This window comes from Microtus pennsylvanicus, chromosome 21 (assembly GCF_037038515.1).
Source record: "Microtus pennsylvanicus isolate mMicPen1 chromosome 21, mMicPen1.hap1, whole genome shotgun sequence".
In the NCBI taxonomy this organism is placed as follows: domain Eukaryota; kingdom Metazoa; phylum Chordata; class Mammalia; order Rodentia; family Cricetidae; genus Microtus; species Microtus pennsylvanicus.
Window position 1 is genome coordinate 6,000,170 of NC_134599.1, and position 17,672 is coordinate 6,017,841.

At 53.2% G+C, this 17,672-nt stretch overlaps 1 protein-coding gene across 7 annotated transcripts in view; it reads right to left on the minus strand.

Annotated features, from left to right (window-relative positions):
- Positions 1–17,672, minus strand: part of Agap3 (ArfGAP with GTPase domain, ankyrin repeat and PH domain 3) — a 50,366-nt gene that overhangs the window by 1,611 nt on the left and 31,083 nt on the right. For 3 of the 7 annotated variants that reach the window (XM_075955335.1, XM_075955334.1, XM_075955341.1), the window contains 7 exons: positions 12,662–12,766; positions 7,539–7,707; positions 3,826–3,993; positions 2,333–2,473; positions 649–803; positions 453–543; positions 83–305 (listed from right to left, as the gene is read on the minus strand). In XM_075955335.1, the coding sequence (XP_075811450.1) occupies positions 83–305; positions 453–543; positions 649–803; positions 2,333–2,473; positions 3,826–3,993; positions 7,539–7,707; positions 12,662–12,766 (1,052 nt within the window). The remainder of the gene's footprint in view (positions 1–82; positions 306–452; positions 544–648; positions 804–2,332; positions 2,474–3,825; positions 3,994–7,538; positions 7,708–12,661; positions 12,767–17,672) is intronic. The other 4 variants (XM_075955338.1, XM_075955337.1, XM_075955343.1 and 1 more) reach the window with 2 other exon arrangements.

Below are 17,672 nucleotides of genomic sequence, written 5' to 3' on the forward strand. Positions count from 1 at the left end.
TACTACCAGTGCTATAGGTTCTATCCCCCCCCCCCCCCCCCGTAGTAGGGCCTGGCTGTCTCCTTCCTGGGTACTAGCTTACCTGCAGGCTTCGGGGCCTGGCTTCGAGTAGCCATCCAGAGCCCCCTCCCAGACACTGTTAGCCAAAGCATTGCCCATTGCAGTCATGACAGCTAGCAGTTCAGGTGGCCAGTCATCAAGGTCCAAGGAGCGGACCCGGGACAGGTGAGCCCCCAAGTGTCGGTGGATCCCTGAACACTCGATACACATCAGTGCGCCCAGATTCAGGCTGGCCCAGTCTGGATCTATGTAGGCAGAGGGAGAAAGATACAGCAGGTGGCACCCAGAGAGAGGGCCCTTGAGGAAGGTCACCCCTTCTGCATACTGTCCACCACCTCATGCCACTAGAACCCTAGACACCCAACTCCCAGATCTATTGTCCTTGTACTCACTGGGGGCTTCACAGTCAATACAGAAGCTGTTGCCACGGACCGTGCGGACAGCCTGCACAGCCAGAGCTGTGTTCTGGTTCCCCAGCCGAGTCTGCCATGAGGCAAGAGAGATAAGGATAGTCAATCAGTCCCAAGTCCCCTCCCTGGTTCTCACCCAGCCAGGCTCTCCAAGCAGGCTCTACCACCCCATGCCAACCTTGTCCTTGGCGCTGCGACAGCCCTGGAGGCTGGCGAGGATTTGGGCCTGCACGCTCTGTACCCACAGCTCCCGTTCTTCTGCCGTTGAGGCCTCAAAGTGCCAGGTCTGACCGGTGAGGGACACCACCACAAACTCAAAGGACTCCTCTGTCTCTGGGGAGAGGACGTTTACACTATTAGGGCTCTTTGCCAGCACACACACCCAGGGGCACACCACTGCCACAACTCCATTCAGATCCTTCGCCAACACTCATCCTTCTTCCTCAAATATGCCTCAAATATGCCGCACTATTTAGGATCATTCACAAGCAGGGAAACTGCCTGCTCAAGACCAGTTTGAGTCCTTGTCCTCCATTTCTGACCACCTGTGGAGTCAGGAAATGACGGGGGCCAGTACTCGCTTCCTGACCACACCAGAAAGGGACACCATGAGATGAGACAGCATCCGGAGGAAGGTGAGCTAAATGTCTGGAGGAGGTGACGGGTGCTCGAAGGCACATGCTGGGCAAGGAGGCGGGTGCGAGCACCACCCGTACGTGTCAGCTGCAGCCTCCTCATTTTGCAGCTCATTAAACCCAATATTCCGGACGGCGTCAGCACAGGGCTCCTGGGAGCTGGGCCCCTCCCCCACTGCCCTGGCATAGACAGGCAGGAAGGGCAAGTGGGTGGGGGAAGACATGTTTTCTCCAAGAACTGGAGGATGGGAACCAGCAAGAACCCAAGGACATCTGTAGAGGCAATAGTGGCCAACACCAGGGCTGCACTGTGACCCCAGGATTGTGCTCTCCCAATCTGCTCCCCTAGACCCCTTAAAGACAGACAGATCTATTCCCAGTGGCTACTGTCCCTAAAGAGCTGCCAATAGGCAGTGTGACTTGTCATGGGGGCTAAGAGAGACCTAGTACTTATTTGGCCTTAGGGTGAGCCATGCATTCTGCCAGGGTCTTCCCTGATCCTAAGTTCTTGCTGCTTCTCTGCCACACTCCTGGAAATCTCCCCCTGCTGGTTCCTGCTCTGGTTTTCCCCACGCGTAAACTGGAACCTCTCCTCTCCAGGTCCCTCCTCGTGCTTTCATGCTCATTCTACCACCACTTGGGAGGCCTTGAGTCCCCAGACCACAGGACACTGTCACCATGACTTTGTATCACTGTCCAGATTCACTTGAGCCACGCCCACCCCCACAACAGTCAGGACACAGATGAGAACTTGCAAGTTCACAGATGCTACTTATGTAAAGAACACCTCCCCCCCCCCCCCCCCCGCCCCGTGCTTGGGAAGACGCTGGAGGAGCAGTGTCTGGTGATAGAGACCAACAGAGAAAGGTCAGAAGAGCATCTTGACCACTGAGAGCACACGTGTGAGGCACCGTCACATCCCCAGAGAGCACTGCCAAGCCTACGTGTGTGAGGAACCTGTCATGGCTAACTGAAGAGACACAGAACCAGCCTTTCTCGGCAGGTCTTGGAAGCTCTCATGCTGCCTGCCTTTCTCCAGGAACGACAGAAGCAAGCCCAGCTCAACAGGAAGGATTCAGTAAGGTGAAGGGTCTAGGTTACCAGAGGGTCACGAGTAAGTCTTTCAGGAATCATTCATGAGAGTGTTTCCTCCATCTATCACAGGAACAACTGTGCTTTTATGGTACTGCACCCATATCCCACTGCCCACCTCTGGGTCCCCCTAACCTTCAGCAGCACTGCTGGGGCCGTCTGGTCGGGGGGTCCCGGTGGTGCTCTTTTTCCGGCGGTGCTTCTTCCGGTTGGAGTGGGGAGATGGGGGAGGCTCCAGCTTGGGGCTGGAACTGAGTACCTCAGCTGGGCCACTGGCTGGTGAGGGGAGAGTTGGAGATGTGTGGGAAGAGGGAGGAAAGCTGGGCACAGGGTATGGGGAGAGCCAGTTCTGCTCACTCTAAGTGGGTGTGCAGGGCACCTTCTCTGGGCCAGGGACTGCCCAGGCCTCCCAGCCCCAAAGCCTCCTGCCCTGAAGGAGGAGAACTAAGAGTTGGAAACTTAAGCAGAGCGGGATAAAGCAGAGGGAGGCAAGAGCTTCTGCAGCCTGGAGGGGTGGAAGGCGGGCGGCCCAGGGAACTCACAGGGAGCTGAAGCCCCAGCAGCTCCGCACCAAATTTATCCTCAATCACACTCCCCGCTCCTCACAATTAATAGCAGAATTAGAAACAATCAGGGAGCTGCCTAATTACTGTCAATTAGAGCGCGCTAATCAAGCTCCGCTCCCACACCCCGCCCGGCGCTCACCACTAAATGTCAAACTTCATTAGAGGCAGACACACTCCCTCCCTCCCTGACTACCTCCTTCCAGACTCAACAGAGGGGCTTCACCAAAGCCCAGACAGGCCATGGGTCGGTGACCCAAGGGACTGGCCCTGGCTCCATGCTTACTTTCCCCAAGGTGGCCTTGCTTCAGGATGGGGACTTGTAGGGGTTCTTCTGGCTACTGGGCCCAGAGCACAGTAGCTGGGCTTTCTGTTTGTACTGGGAGTGGGGAAGGGTCTGTGAGAGGCCTCTGTGAGAAAAGTAAAAGTGACCCACCCCCCTGCCCAGTGAGTAGGAGCTCAAGAGGGTGGGTGAACAGGGCAGAAAGGGTCTGTGGCTAAAAAGTTATGGGATTGGGGGAGATAATATTTGGGAAGAGCAATGGAAACAGGATGGATGGAAGCCAGTCTCCAGCTCTTTGGACAGCAGGCCCAGTCAAGGGAAGCAGGACATGGGCAGAAGCCTTTCAGGACAACCCTTCAGGGACTAGGATGCTCTCTGCATTGGCAGGTCAGTGTTGCCCCAGACATGGCTCTCACTGTGTACAGCCCCCAGCCTCCAACCTCCCTATTCTGCTTCTCTGTCCCCCTGCCGAGAGGCTGATGAGCTGACTGTGCAGGGGGCTGATGGGGATGCAGGAGGGCTACCAGCAATGCTTGGGGGCTCAGGAAGAAGGAGCTGCAGAGGGCAGGCCTGTAGGCCTGGGGTCAGAGAAGCTGGCTGTTGGAGACGGGACTGAGTCCCTGAGGTACCCAGCCCTGCAGTATACAGTATCTGAAACAGGCAGTGAAGGATTCCGCGGGGCCCACCCCACCACTCTCTAGGCTTCTGGGCGCCCTCTCTCTCTCTCTCTGACATTTCAGCAGAGACCAGAAGAGGTGGGAAGTGGCAAAGCCACCACTCACCAGGGTGCTGCACGCTGGCAGGCAGGGCAGCTGCCTCATTCCACTGGTCAGCACTGGAAACCGAGCAGGAGCGCTGGTGCAGCCCCTCAGGGTGCAAGCCAGCCCAGGCTGAGCTGCCGTGGGGGCGCTCAGAATGCAGGGATGCGCTGCTGGCCGAGTGGGGGGCACCTGGGGGAGGGGAAGGATCAGGCTGGGAGGAGGGACAGGTGGGGGCTGCATAGAAATAATATGCTAAACAAGTCACAGGGCAAAGTCTGAGTTAACTCCAGCTGGACAGTGACCAGAAAGGAGGGCCTGGGCTTCACTGGGTAGTGTCAGGCTCACCAGGGCATGCCAAGGCCTCCTGCAGCCTCCATACCTGAAGGAGCCGACTTCTAGCCTTCATATCCTCCTTTCTCCGAGAATATAAAGGACCACAGTCATCACTATGACTGAGAGCTGGGAGAGGCAGGGGCAAGGGTGCACACAAGGTCATCCTGGCCAAGGCTGAGTGCCGCAACCCGTCACTCCCCTTACTCACACCCCACTCAGGTCCCTGCCTCTAGCACTTCAGTCGGCACGTCACTTGCTTTGCCTCAGCTTTGCTGCCATTCTGACGAGAAATAAGTGTATCAAATTCAAGTAATTATGTCTAATTAGTATTAGTAATTATCCTGTTGGGCTGGAGAAAATTAATCTTTCGTTTCCCATCAGGGAAGAAAGGCAAAGCCAAGGGGAATCGAAGGCTTGAGGAGTTCAAGGCTGGGCAGGCACAGCCCACCGTGGGCAAAGAGGATGAACATTCAGCTCTCCCTGGCTCCACACAGGGCCCAGATAGAGGCCTTCTAAATAGAGTCTGGCAACAGCCACAAAGCCTGCGTCACTTATGGGGCCTAGGAACCGAAGCTTCTTTCTCCTTCTTCAGTGTCCCCAAGACTGAGGGTGGTGATGAGGCTAGGAAGAAATAACCCAACAGATGGCCCAGGACAGGTGGGACACAAACCCGAATGTTCTCAGGATTCCTGAGAAACTCCAGTGTGGAAGTTCAAGTGCAAGCTGATGAACTAGAGCCGGCCAAAGCTGGAGGAGGCAGGCAAGGGCAAGCAAAGAGAAATGCCAAACGGCTGGTCTTGCAGCCTGGCAGGCCAAGCATGTGGACTGGGTTTCTGGATGTCTAAGGACGCACAGAGCTGAAGCAGCTGTAAGAGGAAGGGAGGGGGGCCCATGCTACAAATGCTCTGCAGAGTGGCCCTTCAAGGCAGAGATGAGCTTGATGCTACCCTTCCAGTTGCTGCATAATGACCGGACACAGTAAGAGCCTGTAACACGAACATGGAACCCAGGCTTCAGCTCCCATCCTCAGGTCTCAGGTCCCCTCCCTAAACATTGGAGGCTCCTTACTTCTCCCTACTTCTTCCTAGTCCCTATGCCTTCTGGATTCCAAACAGGACCCCCTAATCCCTTGCCTGGACCAAAGGTATCATAGGCCCAACTTCCTCCCCAAGCCCCCAACCCAAACCCTGAGGGAAGGAAAGTGCTTTCCTTTTCTTTGTTAATTCTCCCCTCATTACGCCTGCAATCCCACAATCAGTGTGCACTGTAATTGTCGAATTTGATGCTAATGATTAATGAATTAAACATGGAGCCATCAATTAGTCCTCCGAGGATAATTCTGCATAAAGCAGCGGATAATGTAATTACAGTAACAAAGATAATGAGATGTTAACATCGCCCGGTGAGCGAGAGACATGTGTGAGTGTGCATGAGGGTTGGTGTCAGCATGCGGCAGGAGGAACTCGTGCTTGGGAAGCGTCATCCATGTGTTCTGTGTGTGGGTGCCATAATTAGAGGAGTGAGTTGCTGGGGCTCCCTCCTGCACTCCACCGTGGCATCCTAGGTGAAGGCTAGGAGGGTGGGCCCAGACTGGGATGGGACAGGCCAGAGGCATTTTGCTTCTTCTGTTTTTTGGGGGAATACTCCAGTTTTTCTCTCATTACCCATCTTCAAAGACAGGTCTGCTTTTTGGCCACTTTACCCCTACTTCCTGTGGTACCAACAAGAACCCCACGATGAGGCTGGCCAGATAGGGATCCCTGGGAGACATCCTATGGGTTCAGCCCTGAGGACAGCATATGACCCAATATTTTTGCCACCAAGGCCAGCCTCTACAGCCCACCCTATTAAGCAGGCAATCAGCAAATAACCCCATAGGTAGACTATGTCTTCCTGGGCCTGTTCCCTTTCCGCTGTCCAGAGTTCTCCCTGCATACACTTCAAGGGCTCCGCATTTCTGGCTCATGTGCTTAATGGAAGCAACAGAGTAAATCCCAGATCCCATACCTACAGGATTTTACACACAGATTAGTGCACCTCTCAGGCCTTGTTTTCTCATGGAAACAGGACAGTAATGTCCACGCATTGCTGTGGCCCTGGTGCCCAAGTCAGAGACAACCAGTGTGCCGGCACAGATAAACTGATGACATCAGGTCCCTCTTTCAGCTCTCCCCACACCTCCAGCTCACTCAGAAGGAACCAGCCACAAATAAGGTGCCTTGCTCCAAACAAGGACCACTCTTAGAGGGTGGTAGAATATAGCTCATTGGTAGATTATTTGCTTAATGTGCACAAGGCCCTACGTTCAAATCCCACCAGCATTTACAGCGAACAGTTTTTTTATTGTTTGGAGTTTGTCCTTAGGCCTATCTATGTTCTCTCAGTATCTAAGATGCCCTCCTATCATGTAAAAAGAACTCCCCATCTCCTTACACCCTCGGCAAGGTGGCACATCTTGGGAAAATTGGTAATTCTATGAGTGGGCCTCTGGGGCAAGGCACAGGGTCAGCACTGGTGAGCCACCTGTGTCCTGAGTCAGGACAACTGAGGACATTAAACCCTACAGAAGGGTCCAGAAATCCAGGGCAGGTCTAGGAGCAAAGAAAGTGAGTGAGGGGAAGAAAAAAGGTCCAGGGAGAATGAACGGCACTGGGACCTGGGGACAGAGGCCTTCCTTGAGACCAGAGTTACATGAAGAGGTAAGAGTACAGTCAGGGACCAGAAGATGACTTCGTGATTAAAAGCACACACTGTTCTTCCAGAGGACCTGGGTTTGATTCCCAGGACCCACATCAGGTGATTCACGACTGTCTGCAACTTCAGTCTCAGGGGAATCTGGATGCCTCTGGTCCCGATGGACACTTGCACTCATTCTCACAAAATACACAAGCACAAACACACCCACACACAGGAAAGAACACAGTCAAAGAAAAGCTACCCATACACAACTGTGTACTCATGGTCCCGAACTCTCCATTCCCTGCCCTCCCAAACCACTGGGTTTAGACACAGTGCTTTCTGTGCAGAGACCCTGCATCTACTACACCTGAAGTGGCTGCCTGGGTAAGCCCAGGCAACTCTACCCACTCCTGTGGCAAGTCAGTCACTGGCCTACCTTAGCTAAAATGCAGGGAGGTAGGCCAAGGATCACTAGCTGTCCCCACATCCCAATCCCAAGGTTCCCAATCCCCACCTGATAGCAAAGGCTACCACAACTAGCACTGTTAGGTCTGCATACAGACCATGACTCCAGGTGGAGAGGATCTTCAAAGTGGGACCTTGGCTGGTGAGCATGTTCGCAGCTCTGACGTCTAGGCAGCCTGTTGTGCTAGGCCCATTCACACCCACCCCCACCCCCCATTTCTGAAACTCCCCACTCTCCTTCACAGTAGCCACCTCACCTGTGCCTCCACCCAGCTGTGTGTTACTCCGCTCCATGGCCAAGCCATTGGCACGGGGACTGGTGCCTGGGGCTGTGGTAGGTGTGGCTCGGGGCAGGCGTTTCCCTGGCACTTTCACGGTGGTCCGTAGGAGGTCAATCTCCTTGCCATGGATGTTCTGCATGTAATCCTAAAGGTGCACAGACGACAGAAGATGCATTAGGCACGGCTCTCCTCAGCAGCTTGTCTCCAGTACTACCTAAGACTCTTCCCTCACCACTAACTGGTGGGGCGGGGGGGGGGGGGGGGAGGAGGGCAATGAAGACTCACACACTTAGTCTCAAAGCAGGTTTTTGAGGCCCAACCAAGTCTCCAAATCTGGATCACATCCAAGTCTTCACAGGCTCAAAGTTCAGCGAGGAAGACAGGATGAAGGCTTAAAAAGGCTCTGGAGCCAAGCACTTAGGCTCAAGGCCATGGCTTAGGTGGTAAAGAGATAGATAGGGCACCTGTGTGGCTGAGGAGGGGAACAACGAATTCTGAGCTAAGGACAGAGCAGTTCCAAGTCTCTATGATGCTCCTATCACAAATTGGGCACTGAGGAATAATCAGCCCTTAGGACGACCCCGGATGACAATTTGTTTATAGGACAGTCTTGAACTTTTTCCGATGGACTTGGGAAAGCATCAATGCACTCCATGGATTTTCTGTCAGTAGGACCTGTCATCATCAGACTGTTATTTGCCCATCCCTGGGTTGTGCGTTATGTACAATATATACAGTTAATTTATCGGTATATTTCAAATTCCAACTAGCTGAGTGAGGTGTTTCCAGACTCAACTCACGGCAATCCTCCTGTCTCAGTCTCCAGAGCATTCTTTGCCCTATGTTGGAGATGAAGAAGCTGAGGCTTAGGAATGTTAATCAGCTCAAGATCACAGTAGGTAATGGAGCTAGACCAAGCCCAGGTTTGGAGATTCCCAAAGTTTGCCTGCAAGCTAAAGACTACAGAACCCTCTGTCCCTGTAGCTTTTGGTTAAAGCTAGACAAGACCTGGAGCCTGGCTTTGACTACAACTTCCTATCTCTCACTCCAGACTGGTTTGGCTTCCACATGAAGATAGTTCCAAGCTCTCAATCTCCATACTGTATGACAAAATTTCCTCCCTTGGTGCTATGTAACTTCCTGAGAGAAGAATCTAAAATTGTATTGATCAGATATAAAACCCAACCAACTGCTGCTCCTCCAAGGTGTGTTGAGGGCTGAGTTTTAATCCCTGCCTCCACTACATCTTGATTTGTGTCTGTGCCTTCCTGCTTTGTCTCTTCCTGTGATAAGGCCTGGCTCGGGCACAGCTGTTCTAAGATTTTGCTCATTTTTTTGGATTCCTAGAAAAATCTACCAAGAAATCAAAGAGAATAGCCTCCAACCCACGAGGACCTTGACACTTCTGGCTTCAAGGTCGTACGCCCACACACTGCCTCAAGGACTGCCTCACCTGACCATTCTCTGCCCCATCAGGCACTGTTGCTGGTCCTCTGGTTTTTATTTTAGTGTCTAGTATGTAACTTTTCTCTCTCCCTCCACTCCAGGCTTGGTTCTACATGTGCTCACCTCTAGATCCTATCCACACTGATCTGAGTCTCTGGACACACTAGCTCTGGTTCCTGCCCACCATCTCCAGTCCTATCCACACTGATCTGAGTCTCTGGACACACTAGCTCTGGTTCCTGCTCACCATCTCCAGTCCTTAGATATAACTACATCTTGCATCGGCTGCTCCAGACAACTGCCAACAGCTGGCTGGGCCAAAGGCCCAGCTGTAGTCCCTCTCCTGAGGGAGGGGTTTGGGTTGCTCCAGTTCACAAGGAGGTCACAGCAATTATAACAGTTTTCAGGTCCTACTCAAGCTCTGAGATGCCCAAAGCTGGGATGTGGCACGAGAAAATGACCCTAGGCCAAGAACAAGAGCTACACAGAGGGACTTTATTCAAGGCCAAGGAGCCAATAGCTGGCTAGCAGAGAAAGGACTGCCCAACTTCTGCATCTGACTATACCATATCCTGTGGCTTAGGCAGGAAGAAACCCTCAGAAGTTTGGGCTGAGTGGTGGGCTGTCTGATGCAGCCTGGGCTTGGAGGGCATGGTGAGGAGCCTGGAGGAGCACCAGCAGGAACAGGGACCTCAGGCAGAGAGCAATAGCGTTTCCCTCCGTCAGCAGAACAGGGGAGCATGGTGGTGGCAGCGGCTGCTCAGGAGAGCGGTCACCACGGCTGCCTTTATTACCCACCATCAAACAGCAATTTCTTCCCCAGCCTCCTCGCTAATTACCCAGCCAGCGTTCTCATCTCGTTTTATTACTGGAATTAACAACGAGTTCAGAGCGTGGAAAGCTATTAAGATGTGTGATTAAGCCACATTCAATTAGTTTCTACAAACAATTTAATTGATGTTGCAGATAGAATTAACAGAAGGTGATTGTGTGAATGGCTCCGCTGGCTGCAAAATGGGGGAGGCTGTGGCAGGCTCTCTTGGGCCAGGCGAGATTCGGGCACGAAGCTTGCGGCCTGCCCAACAACTCATGCTCCACGTGCTGAGCCTAACCGCCTCCATTACTAGAAGAGGCCTAGACACTGTGGTCCTGGCTCTCAGGTGAGACCTGTCCCCTTCAGGGAAGCCAGACAGACCCAATCAAGGCTGAGAATTGTTGGTGCCCTTTCTTTCACTGTCGAGATTGAGGTTCTAGCATCCGAGGGATCTACGATTCTTGCGGGTTAGACTGCTAGGTCACTGCTGTGCTAACACACTTCTGAGGTCTGAGGAGGGTGGCAGATGGAAAACAGAGGAGAGAGCAAGGAACAGCAGGAGAGGATGGACAAGCAAAAGCCACAGGGCAGGTCAAGCGGGAAAGTAAGAACCTAGAAATGAACCAGGCCTGCTGTGTCTAAGGGGAAGCTTTCAAGGGATCTAGCAACTCTGATGAGCAGAATCTACAGGGAAGGCCAGGCTACTGCTATGTCAGTGCCTCCTGACATCCAATGTGATGGATGTGATGGTGGAACCAGCTTTTTGGCTGTCTGACCAAGTGATACAACTTGAGATATTAGCCACACAATCCTCACAGAGCCCAAGGGGGCCTGGAGGGTTAGAATCCAAGAGACTAGGTCAATGGGCAGTCATCTTTTAGAGTTCACCCTGCAAAGGCATTAGGGCAGGCCTGGAAGTTCCTGGGCCCAGGTCCTGTCACACAGTACAACTATGGTGAGAAGGAGTCCTGGGAGACTTGGATGCCCAGCCAGGTTCCCTGGCAGCTTTACCTGACTTACTCTCTGTTCTGGCTTTTGCAGCCAGTCTCAGAGGTAGGTGTCCTTGGTAAGCATTGGCAAGTTCAGGTAATACTGATGACAATGGATCCTCATCTTCGTTCAATTACTAGCTGGGTGGCTAGAATGCGCTACAAACCTGCTGAGCCACTACTTTCCAGCTGTAGCTGTAGGAATGATGTTCCTACTACCTTCCCTCTTGCCCTCTGCTTCCAAAACCAGAACCTAGCTTGATACAATTGAGCCCCCCTGCCCCGGTCTCCACCCCTCTTCTTCACCCTGGCTCCCCTCACTTTCCAGTACAAGGAACAGCAAAAGGGACAGACCCCCACACCCGGCCATAGTTGCACAACCAGAAAGACACTGTTGAGGATGTAGGCAGGAGGCAGCTAAGACCACCCACACAGGAGGAAGGCAGGTGTCCTAGTCAGACAGTTCTCAAGCGCTTGGTCCTGATGTAAACATACAGAGAACATATGCCAACCTGCCCAGTGGACAAAGGGTGAAACATGACTCATAAGAGTTGGCAGGTGCTGGCATGTTCCTGGGTCTCAACACATAGCCCAGTTCCTCCTGCATCTAGGGAGGACCCCTCAGATCCCTTTTGTAGGGAACACTCTGAATCTACAGTCTGTATAGCACATATTTCTCCAGCCCTCCCTAGGTACAGAGTTCCATGGAAAGGCCTTGTACCAGCAGAGAGCACCGTTGGCCTAAGACACCTTTTATCTCTGCAGTCAGTGCCACCTGAATTAGCCAAACTGCCTCCTGTTGTCTTTTGAGGGCATGGGAGAAGGACGAGGGCTGTGTGAGAAACGGGGTCGAGGCGAGAAGAGCGGCTGCTGTAATGGATGTGGCCCTTCATTTCTCAGGGACCACGACCACCTGGCATTATGGCACAGGAACTAAGAGGATTAACTTGACCAATGTTCCCTGTGCTAAGCAGAAAGGCCAGTACCCCGAGGAATCAGCAGAGGGGAAGATGGGAATCCCTCGCTGCAGATTGGACTGAATGGAGCCCTCCCAAGGCCTGTTCTGCCCAGGCCTACATCCACACCAGGCCTCTTTCTCTGGAGGGTTATCTGGGTAGGCCTCTAAGGACCACGTAATGGCCAGGAAATGCAAACCCTGGAACCTGTGGGGCAGGACTTCCCTGACATCCTGTGATTTAAAGATGGGCTAGGGACCCTCTGAGGCAAAGCCCAGAGCTTTTGAGCGGGGGTCGGGGGAGGTGGGGCTGGCCCACGTGCTGTGCTCGAGGGGCTTCACAGGAGAACTCATTAGCCCCACAGTGGGGTGGTGACAGAGATGGATTCTGGTGACAGCTGTGTGCTGGAGCCACGCAGTGAGGGGAGGAGAAGGAAGGAGGTGGGGAGAGCTGCCACAGGGGCCACATGATGATCACTCGAACACCCATGTCCCCACTGCTGGGCATACACCATGTGTGCTCCAGACCTTTCTACTCCTCCTAGGCTGAACTCAACATCCAGGCTCACCCATCATCACTGGCCCAGGAGCCTAGTGCTCCTCATTGCCATGGTCAGCCTCAGATACTTGTTTGGGAATATACATGCCCTTGGCCACAGAAGTTCTATAGTTACACGGGACACAGAGCCTGACTGGCAAAGGAGGAGTAAGCTGACCATAACAGCTCAGCTTAGCATAACTGGTAGAGAGCTTGCTTTATAGGAAAGGCAAAACCTGGGTCCTGTGCTCTTCCCACACTACAGAAGTATGGTGCATTCTCAAAGGGAACCCATGAGCTCACCAGGAGTCCTTCCTCTGTCTCTTCCCTCATCCCCACCCCATCTTCTGGACTTACGTGCAGGCTGGGGTGGTAAGTAAGCAACCCGTTGTCACAGAGTGTCACATACTTCTTCTTCCACTCCTTGTTCAAGGACTTGCCACTCCTCTTTAGCAGGATCCCCTAAGAAGAGAGGTATAATTACGGACCAGGAGTCAGCATGTGGAACACTACACCCCAAGGTCAGGGTTCAGACCACAGATCTGCCCAAAAGTCTCTAAATTCTGATGTCCGGGACCTCACTAGAGACCAGGAGCCAGCCTAGCACAGGAAGACCATGATGTGATTAAACAACCAAATCCTCACCCTGCTTTCTGTTGGAACCACTGCACCTGAGCAGAGGGGTTAAAGACCTTCAGGTGCATTAGGAGGGCATTTCCCACAGGCTCTGCTTTCAGTGGCCATCCAGGGGGAGGCCGTTTGAGCCGCTGCTAATCTAGAAGGCTCTACAAGAGAGGAAAAGGCCAGCTACAGAGGCTTCTAGTCTTTTACCACCCGAGGGAGCACCAATATAGGACAGAAAAATCCCTTAACTGTCCCAAGAAGGCCCTAGACCCCATGCTAGGCATCAAGAAGTCCAAGCCTTCCATCTCAGCCACCTGAGCCTGTCTGTCAGCTGCCCCTGCTGTCCGCCCCCACGCCTAGTACGGGGGTTTGCTTTGTAAGCACTCTACCACCAGGCAGTTCCCTTTTTATAACAGGCACTGACTAAATTCCCTAGCCTGGCTTCAAACTCACTCTGTAGCCTAGGTGAGCCCTCCTGCGTCAGCCTCCTGAATAGCTGGGATTACAAACCTATACCACAAGGTATGGCATGCTATGCCCTTCAAATGTGGAAGTCCTGTAGGCAAGGGCAAGAGCAAGGCCCATGAGCAGCACGAGGACATTTGTGTGGGTTTTGTTTGCTAAGAACTCTCAGCATCTAGCACGACACCTGGGCCGTAGCGAACACTGGACGTATCTGTTAGAAGAACTGGGAAAAAAGCACCTCCCCCCAAGACTGTGCTGTGTGGCTGTCAAGAGATGAAGGCAGGATATAGAACCGGATGGGAAATACCCACCACAGCCTTCTTTCCTCCCTCCCTTCTTCCCGGGAAGAAACCTGCTACTCTAACAGGCCCTTAAAGAGGTCTCAGGACTGCTCCAAACCAGTCCACGACCATAGCACATGAAAACAGCTGGGAACACAAACAGTACAGATGGACTCCAGGTGGCTGGGTCCTCAAACCCCCCAACTCCATACAGGTAGGAGCAAGAATGAGGTAGATTCACAGCCTGGGATTCGGTGGGCGGAGTTATGAGAGACATTTCTGGGGCAGCAGGAAGGTGTATTCTGGGCTCCCCATGGGGATGAGGGGTGACAATGCACAGATGTGGAGGCAAACAATGGGCCCTGCCCTCAGCCAGCCAGGAAACTGACATGGAGGAATGCCAAAGAGCAGGCCAAGTACCAGAGTCAACCACACCCTTCCCTGAGTCCTTCAGGATCTAGTGGATGAGATCAGAATGTGTAATTAAGGAGTGAGATTGGTGGCAATGCCTGTGGCCTCGGGGCTTGAGAGGTTGAGGCTGAAGACAAGTTAAGGGCCAGCCAGCCTAGACAACAACATAAAAGGCGATTTAGGATTTACAAGTGTTCTCACCCCTGGCCACTAGGGGGCAAACTGGAAGCTGAGGAAGGGTGCTCAACCAGGGAAGCCTGAATAGCTTTAGTTCCCAGCTCCTACTTTCAACAAGTCATATCTTTGATAACTCTCCTCCTGCCACCTTCAAAAGACAAATGTCACTACAGGAGATGCAAAGGTACTCGTAGCATCTGAGGACATACCCTGCTTTCTGATGGTGAGACCCTACCCTCAAATGAAGTTTCTGAAGGCAGACAGCCTGAGATTTTTTTGTTTGTTTGTTTGGTTTTTTCGAGACAGGGTTTCTCTGTAGCTTTGGTGCCTGTCCTGGAACTAGCTCTTGTAGACCAGGCTGGCCTCGAACTCCCAGAGATCCGCCTGCCTCTGCCTCCCGAGTGCTGGGATTAAAGGCGTGCGCCACCACCGCCCGGCTCTGAGATAATTTTTTAAAACCATCAATTCCTCAGTCATATTGTCTGTGTCTGTGGCTACAGTGTCCCTGATGTCGGCCAGCGGTAGAACGGTAGAAGCAGAAGAGAGCCAAGTTACTCCCTCCCTCTCCTTGACCCACAGCAATGGGCCCTAAGGGCAAACAGTCTCTGAGGACAGACAACCATCAGGAAAGGAGAGGGAAGGAAGCCAGGCGGGACAGCAGGGTGCAGAATCTCCTGGGAGACCCAGGGGACTCACAACTTTCTTGATGTTCATCATCACAGGGCTCTCCTCTTACTCAGCCTCCAGTTCCAGGCCTCTCACACCTGAACCCTCTGCCTCTAATCCCTGGAGCCCAGCTCCCCTCTGTGCTACCAGCTGGCTAGGAACATCCAAAATCCACAACAGCTCTGAGCCCGTCTGGGTCAGAGCAGCCTTAAGACCACCGGACCTACGCAGGTCCTCCTCCACCTGGCAAGGAGGTCAGACGTCAGGCTGCTGCGGAGGCAGCTCGGGAGCGAAGCCCTCGCCGCCCAACAGAATGCCAGGCTCCCTTCCGCTTAATGAGGCTCGTTAGTAAAGGACGTGGGCGTGGCGCTCAGGGCTCGCCGACGGGCTAGAGGGCGGTAGAGCGACCCTAGCCCACACCCTCCACCCCGAGTTCCAGGAGGGAGAGAAGCTGCGGGGTTCCCGCTCCCTCCCTGGCCGGCCGGCTGCGCACCACGGAGCAGGAAGCAATCTGGGGCGGAATGGGAGCGGTGCGGAGGCGACAGCCCCCAGAGGACCCGTTCCCGCCACCGCCTCCCTCCCAGCTCCGCCAGCCGACTTAATTGCGGAGTCCGGATTGATTGGGAATGCAAATGGCAACTGAAATGCAATCTCCACTCCCAGCAGGAGCTAGGGGGAGGGGAGGGAACCGAAATGGGGAGCACGGGACAGGAGGGCGGGGAAGGGGAGGGACCACGAATGTGGCAGAGACCTGATGGGCTGGCGAGTTTGGAATACACCCAGGAGGGACGGGTAAGGGTGCACCTGAGGTTCCCCTCCCTCACGGGCAGGGCCTCCTGAATGGGCAGCCCTCCCCCACCTCTGCAGGTGGACCACAGATGAACAACCTCATCTTCAGCACAAAAGACAGACACTAGGCCAGACAGCTACCAGGGCCTCAATGCAAGAGGGACCTTTCCAAGAAGATCAGGGAATGTAACAAACAAGTGACCACCTGACTTCCAGGCTCCAAGTTGACAGGACTGCCTCTTCCCTCCACCCCTGCATGTGGGGGACTCAGAGAACAAATAATCCAACCTCAGCTACTGCAACCCCCAGACAGGAAAGCGGGTGGGAGCTGAGACAAGTGTTCTCATTCACTCATCAAATGTGTTTGGGTGTGTATAATAACACCACTACCACTCTGAGAGCACCTGCCACCTCCAGCCTCCCACTTCCACACAGGCAGGTGACTGGGCCGCATCCACAGTGCACCAGAAAGCCCAGGACTCCAGGGATCAAGCCATAAACAGGATCCTGTGTCGTGATTCTGTGAACACAGGAGCACACTGGCATACTGAGGCTCAGGAGGCGGGGGACTCTCACGGCTGCCATTCTATCTCTCAGCCTTCTCAGGTGACTCCCCTCCCAGGAGACTGGCCCAACTGGAATGGTTCCTGCCAGACATAAATTCAGTCACCCCAGGGATGAAGAAGAGAAAGCAGGAGAGAGAACAGAGTGGATTGTGTGGCTCCCTGCCCTAGCCTCTAGGCCCTTATAAGCCTCCTGGGATGCTTTCTTCTATATACACACCTACACAGAGCATCAGAATCACCCCCTCCCACCTTAACACGTGATGCAGACACAGGGACTGGCCTGCCCCCAATAGCTCATACTGCAAATGAACTCACAAGTCCCTGGAAGGGTTAAACATGTCTCTCTGCAGCCACCAAATACTTGAAAGACCTGTACCACACTAGTACCAAGAACGGTCCATTTGGCACACTTAACTCCTAACAGTGCCTGTGCACTCAAATGTCACCCTCCACTCAGTAGCACTGGAGCTGGACAGAGCTCCTACTCAACACCTGTACTGCCGCCTTCACTACCCGTGCTCTCGGGGAGTGACTCGGAAAGGGGTAGAGAGGGCAGACAGCGACAGCTTTCTTGATAAATACATCTCATTCCACCCAACCCAAGGAGTTTCCATTTGACAGAGAACAAATGACATGGAATGCCATGGATATCTGTAACACAACCCCTACACTTAAGGCTTAGGGAACACAACAGAAGAAGGGGCAGAAAGATTCTTTCTAAGAACCAGATGACCAAGACAGTGTCTTCTGGACATGACAGGATGCTACTGAGGGAGGAGAACCTCTTTTCTTCAGGGATGAACCCAGATAGGCTGCCTAAGCAGTGAGCCTTAAACCCATATGCGTATGGGCAACAGTCAGTAACTAGAATCAGTAGATGAGAAAGGAAAAAAAATAACAAGAGATGCTCACAATGGTAGAACTGTACCAGTAAATCCCAGATGGGATCATCCCTCAGTACTGCCTCTTTCTCACGCTCCTTTGTCTGGCTTGTGTGGGTTTTTTTTTTTTTTTTTAAGTTTTCTGAGACAGGGTTTCACTGTTTGGCTCTGGCTATCCTAGAACTTGCTTTGTAGACCAGGCTGGCCTCAAACTCAGAGCTCCGCCTGCCTCTGCCTCCTGAGTGCTGGGATTAAAAGCATGTGCCACCACCGCTTGGCATGGATTATGTTTTTAAAACAGGGTCATGGCCATGCCTTGTAGCTGAGACTGCCCCAGGATTCCTTACACAAACCAAGCCTTTGCCTCCCAAGTCCTGGGGTTACAGACATGTGCCACCACGCCCAATTCCTTATAATATTACTGCCCTCAACTCTGTTCCTTAGCCCAGAGACCAGGAGGCCCTCTCTACAGGTTGTATGAACCAAAGAGAACCATCAGGTTTGGAAG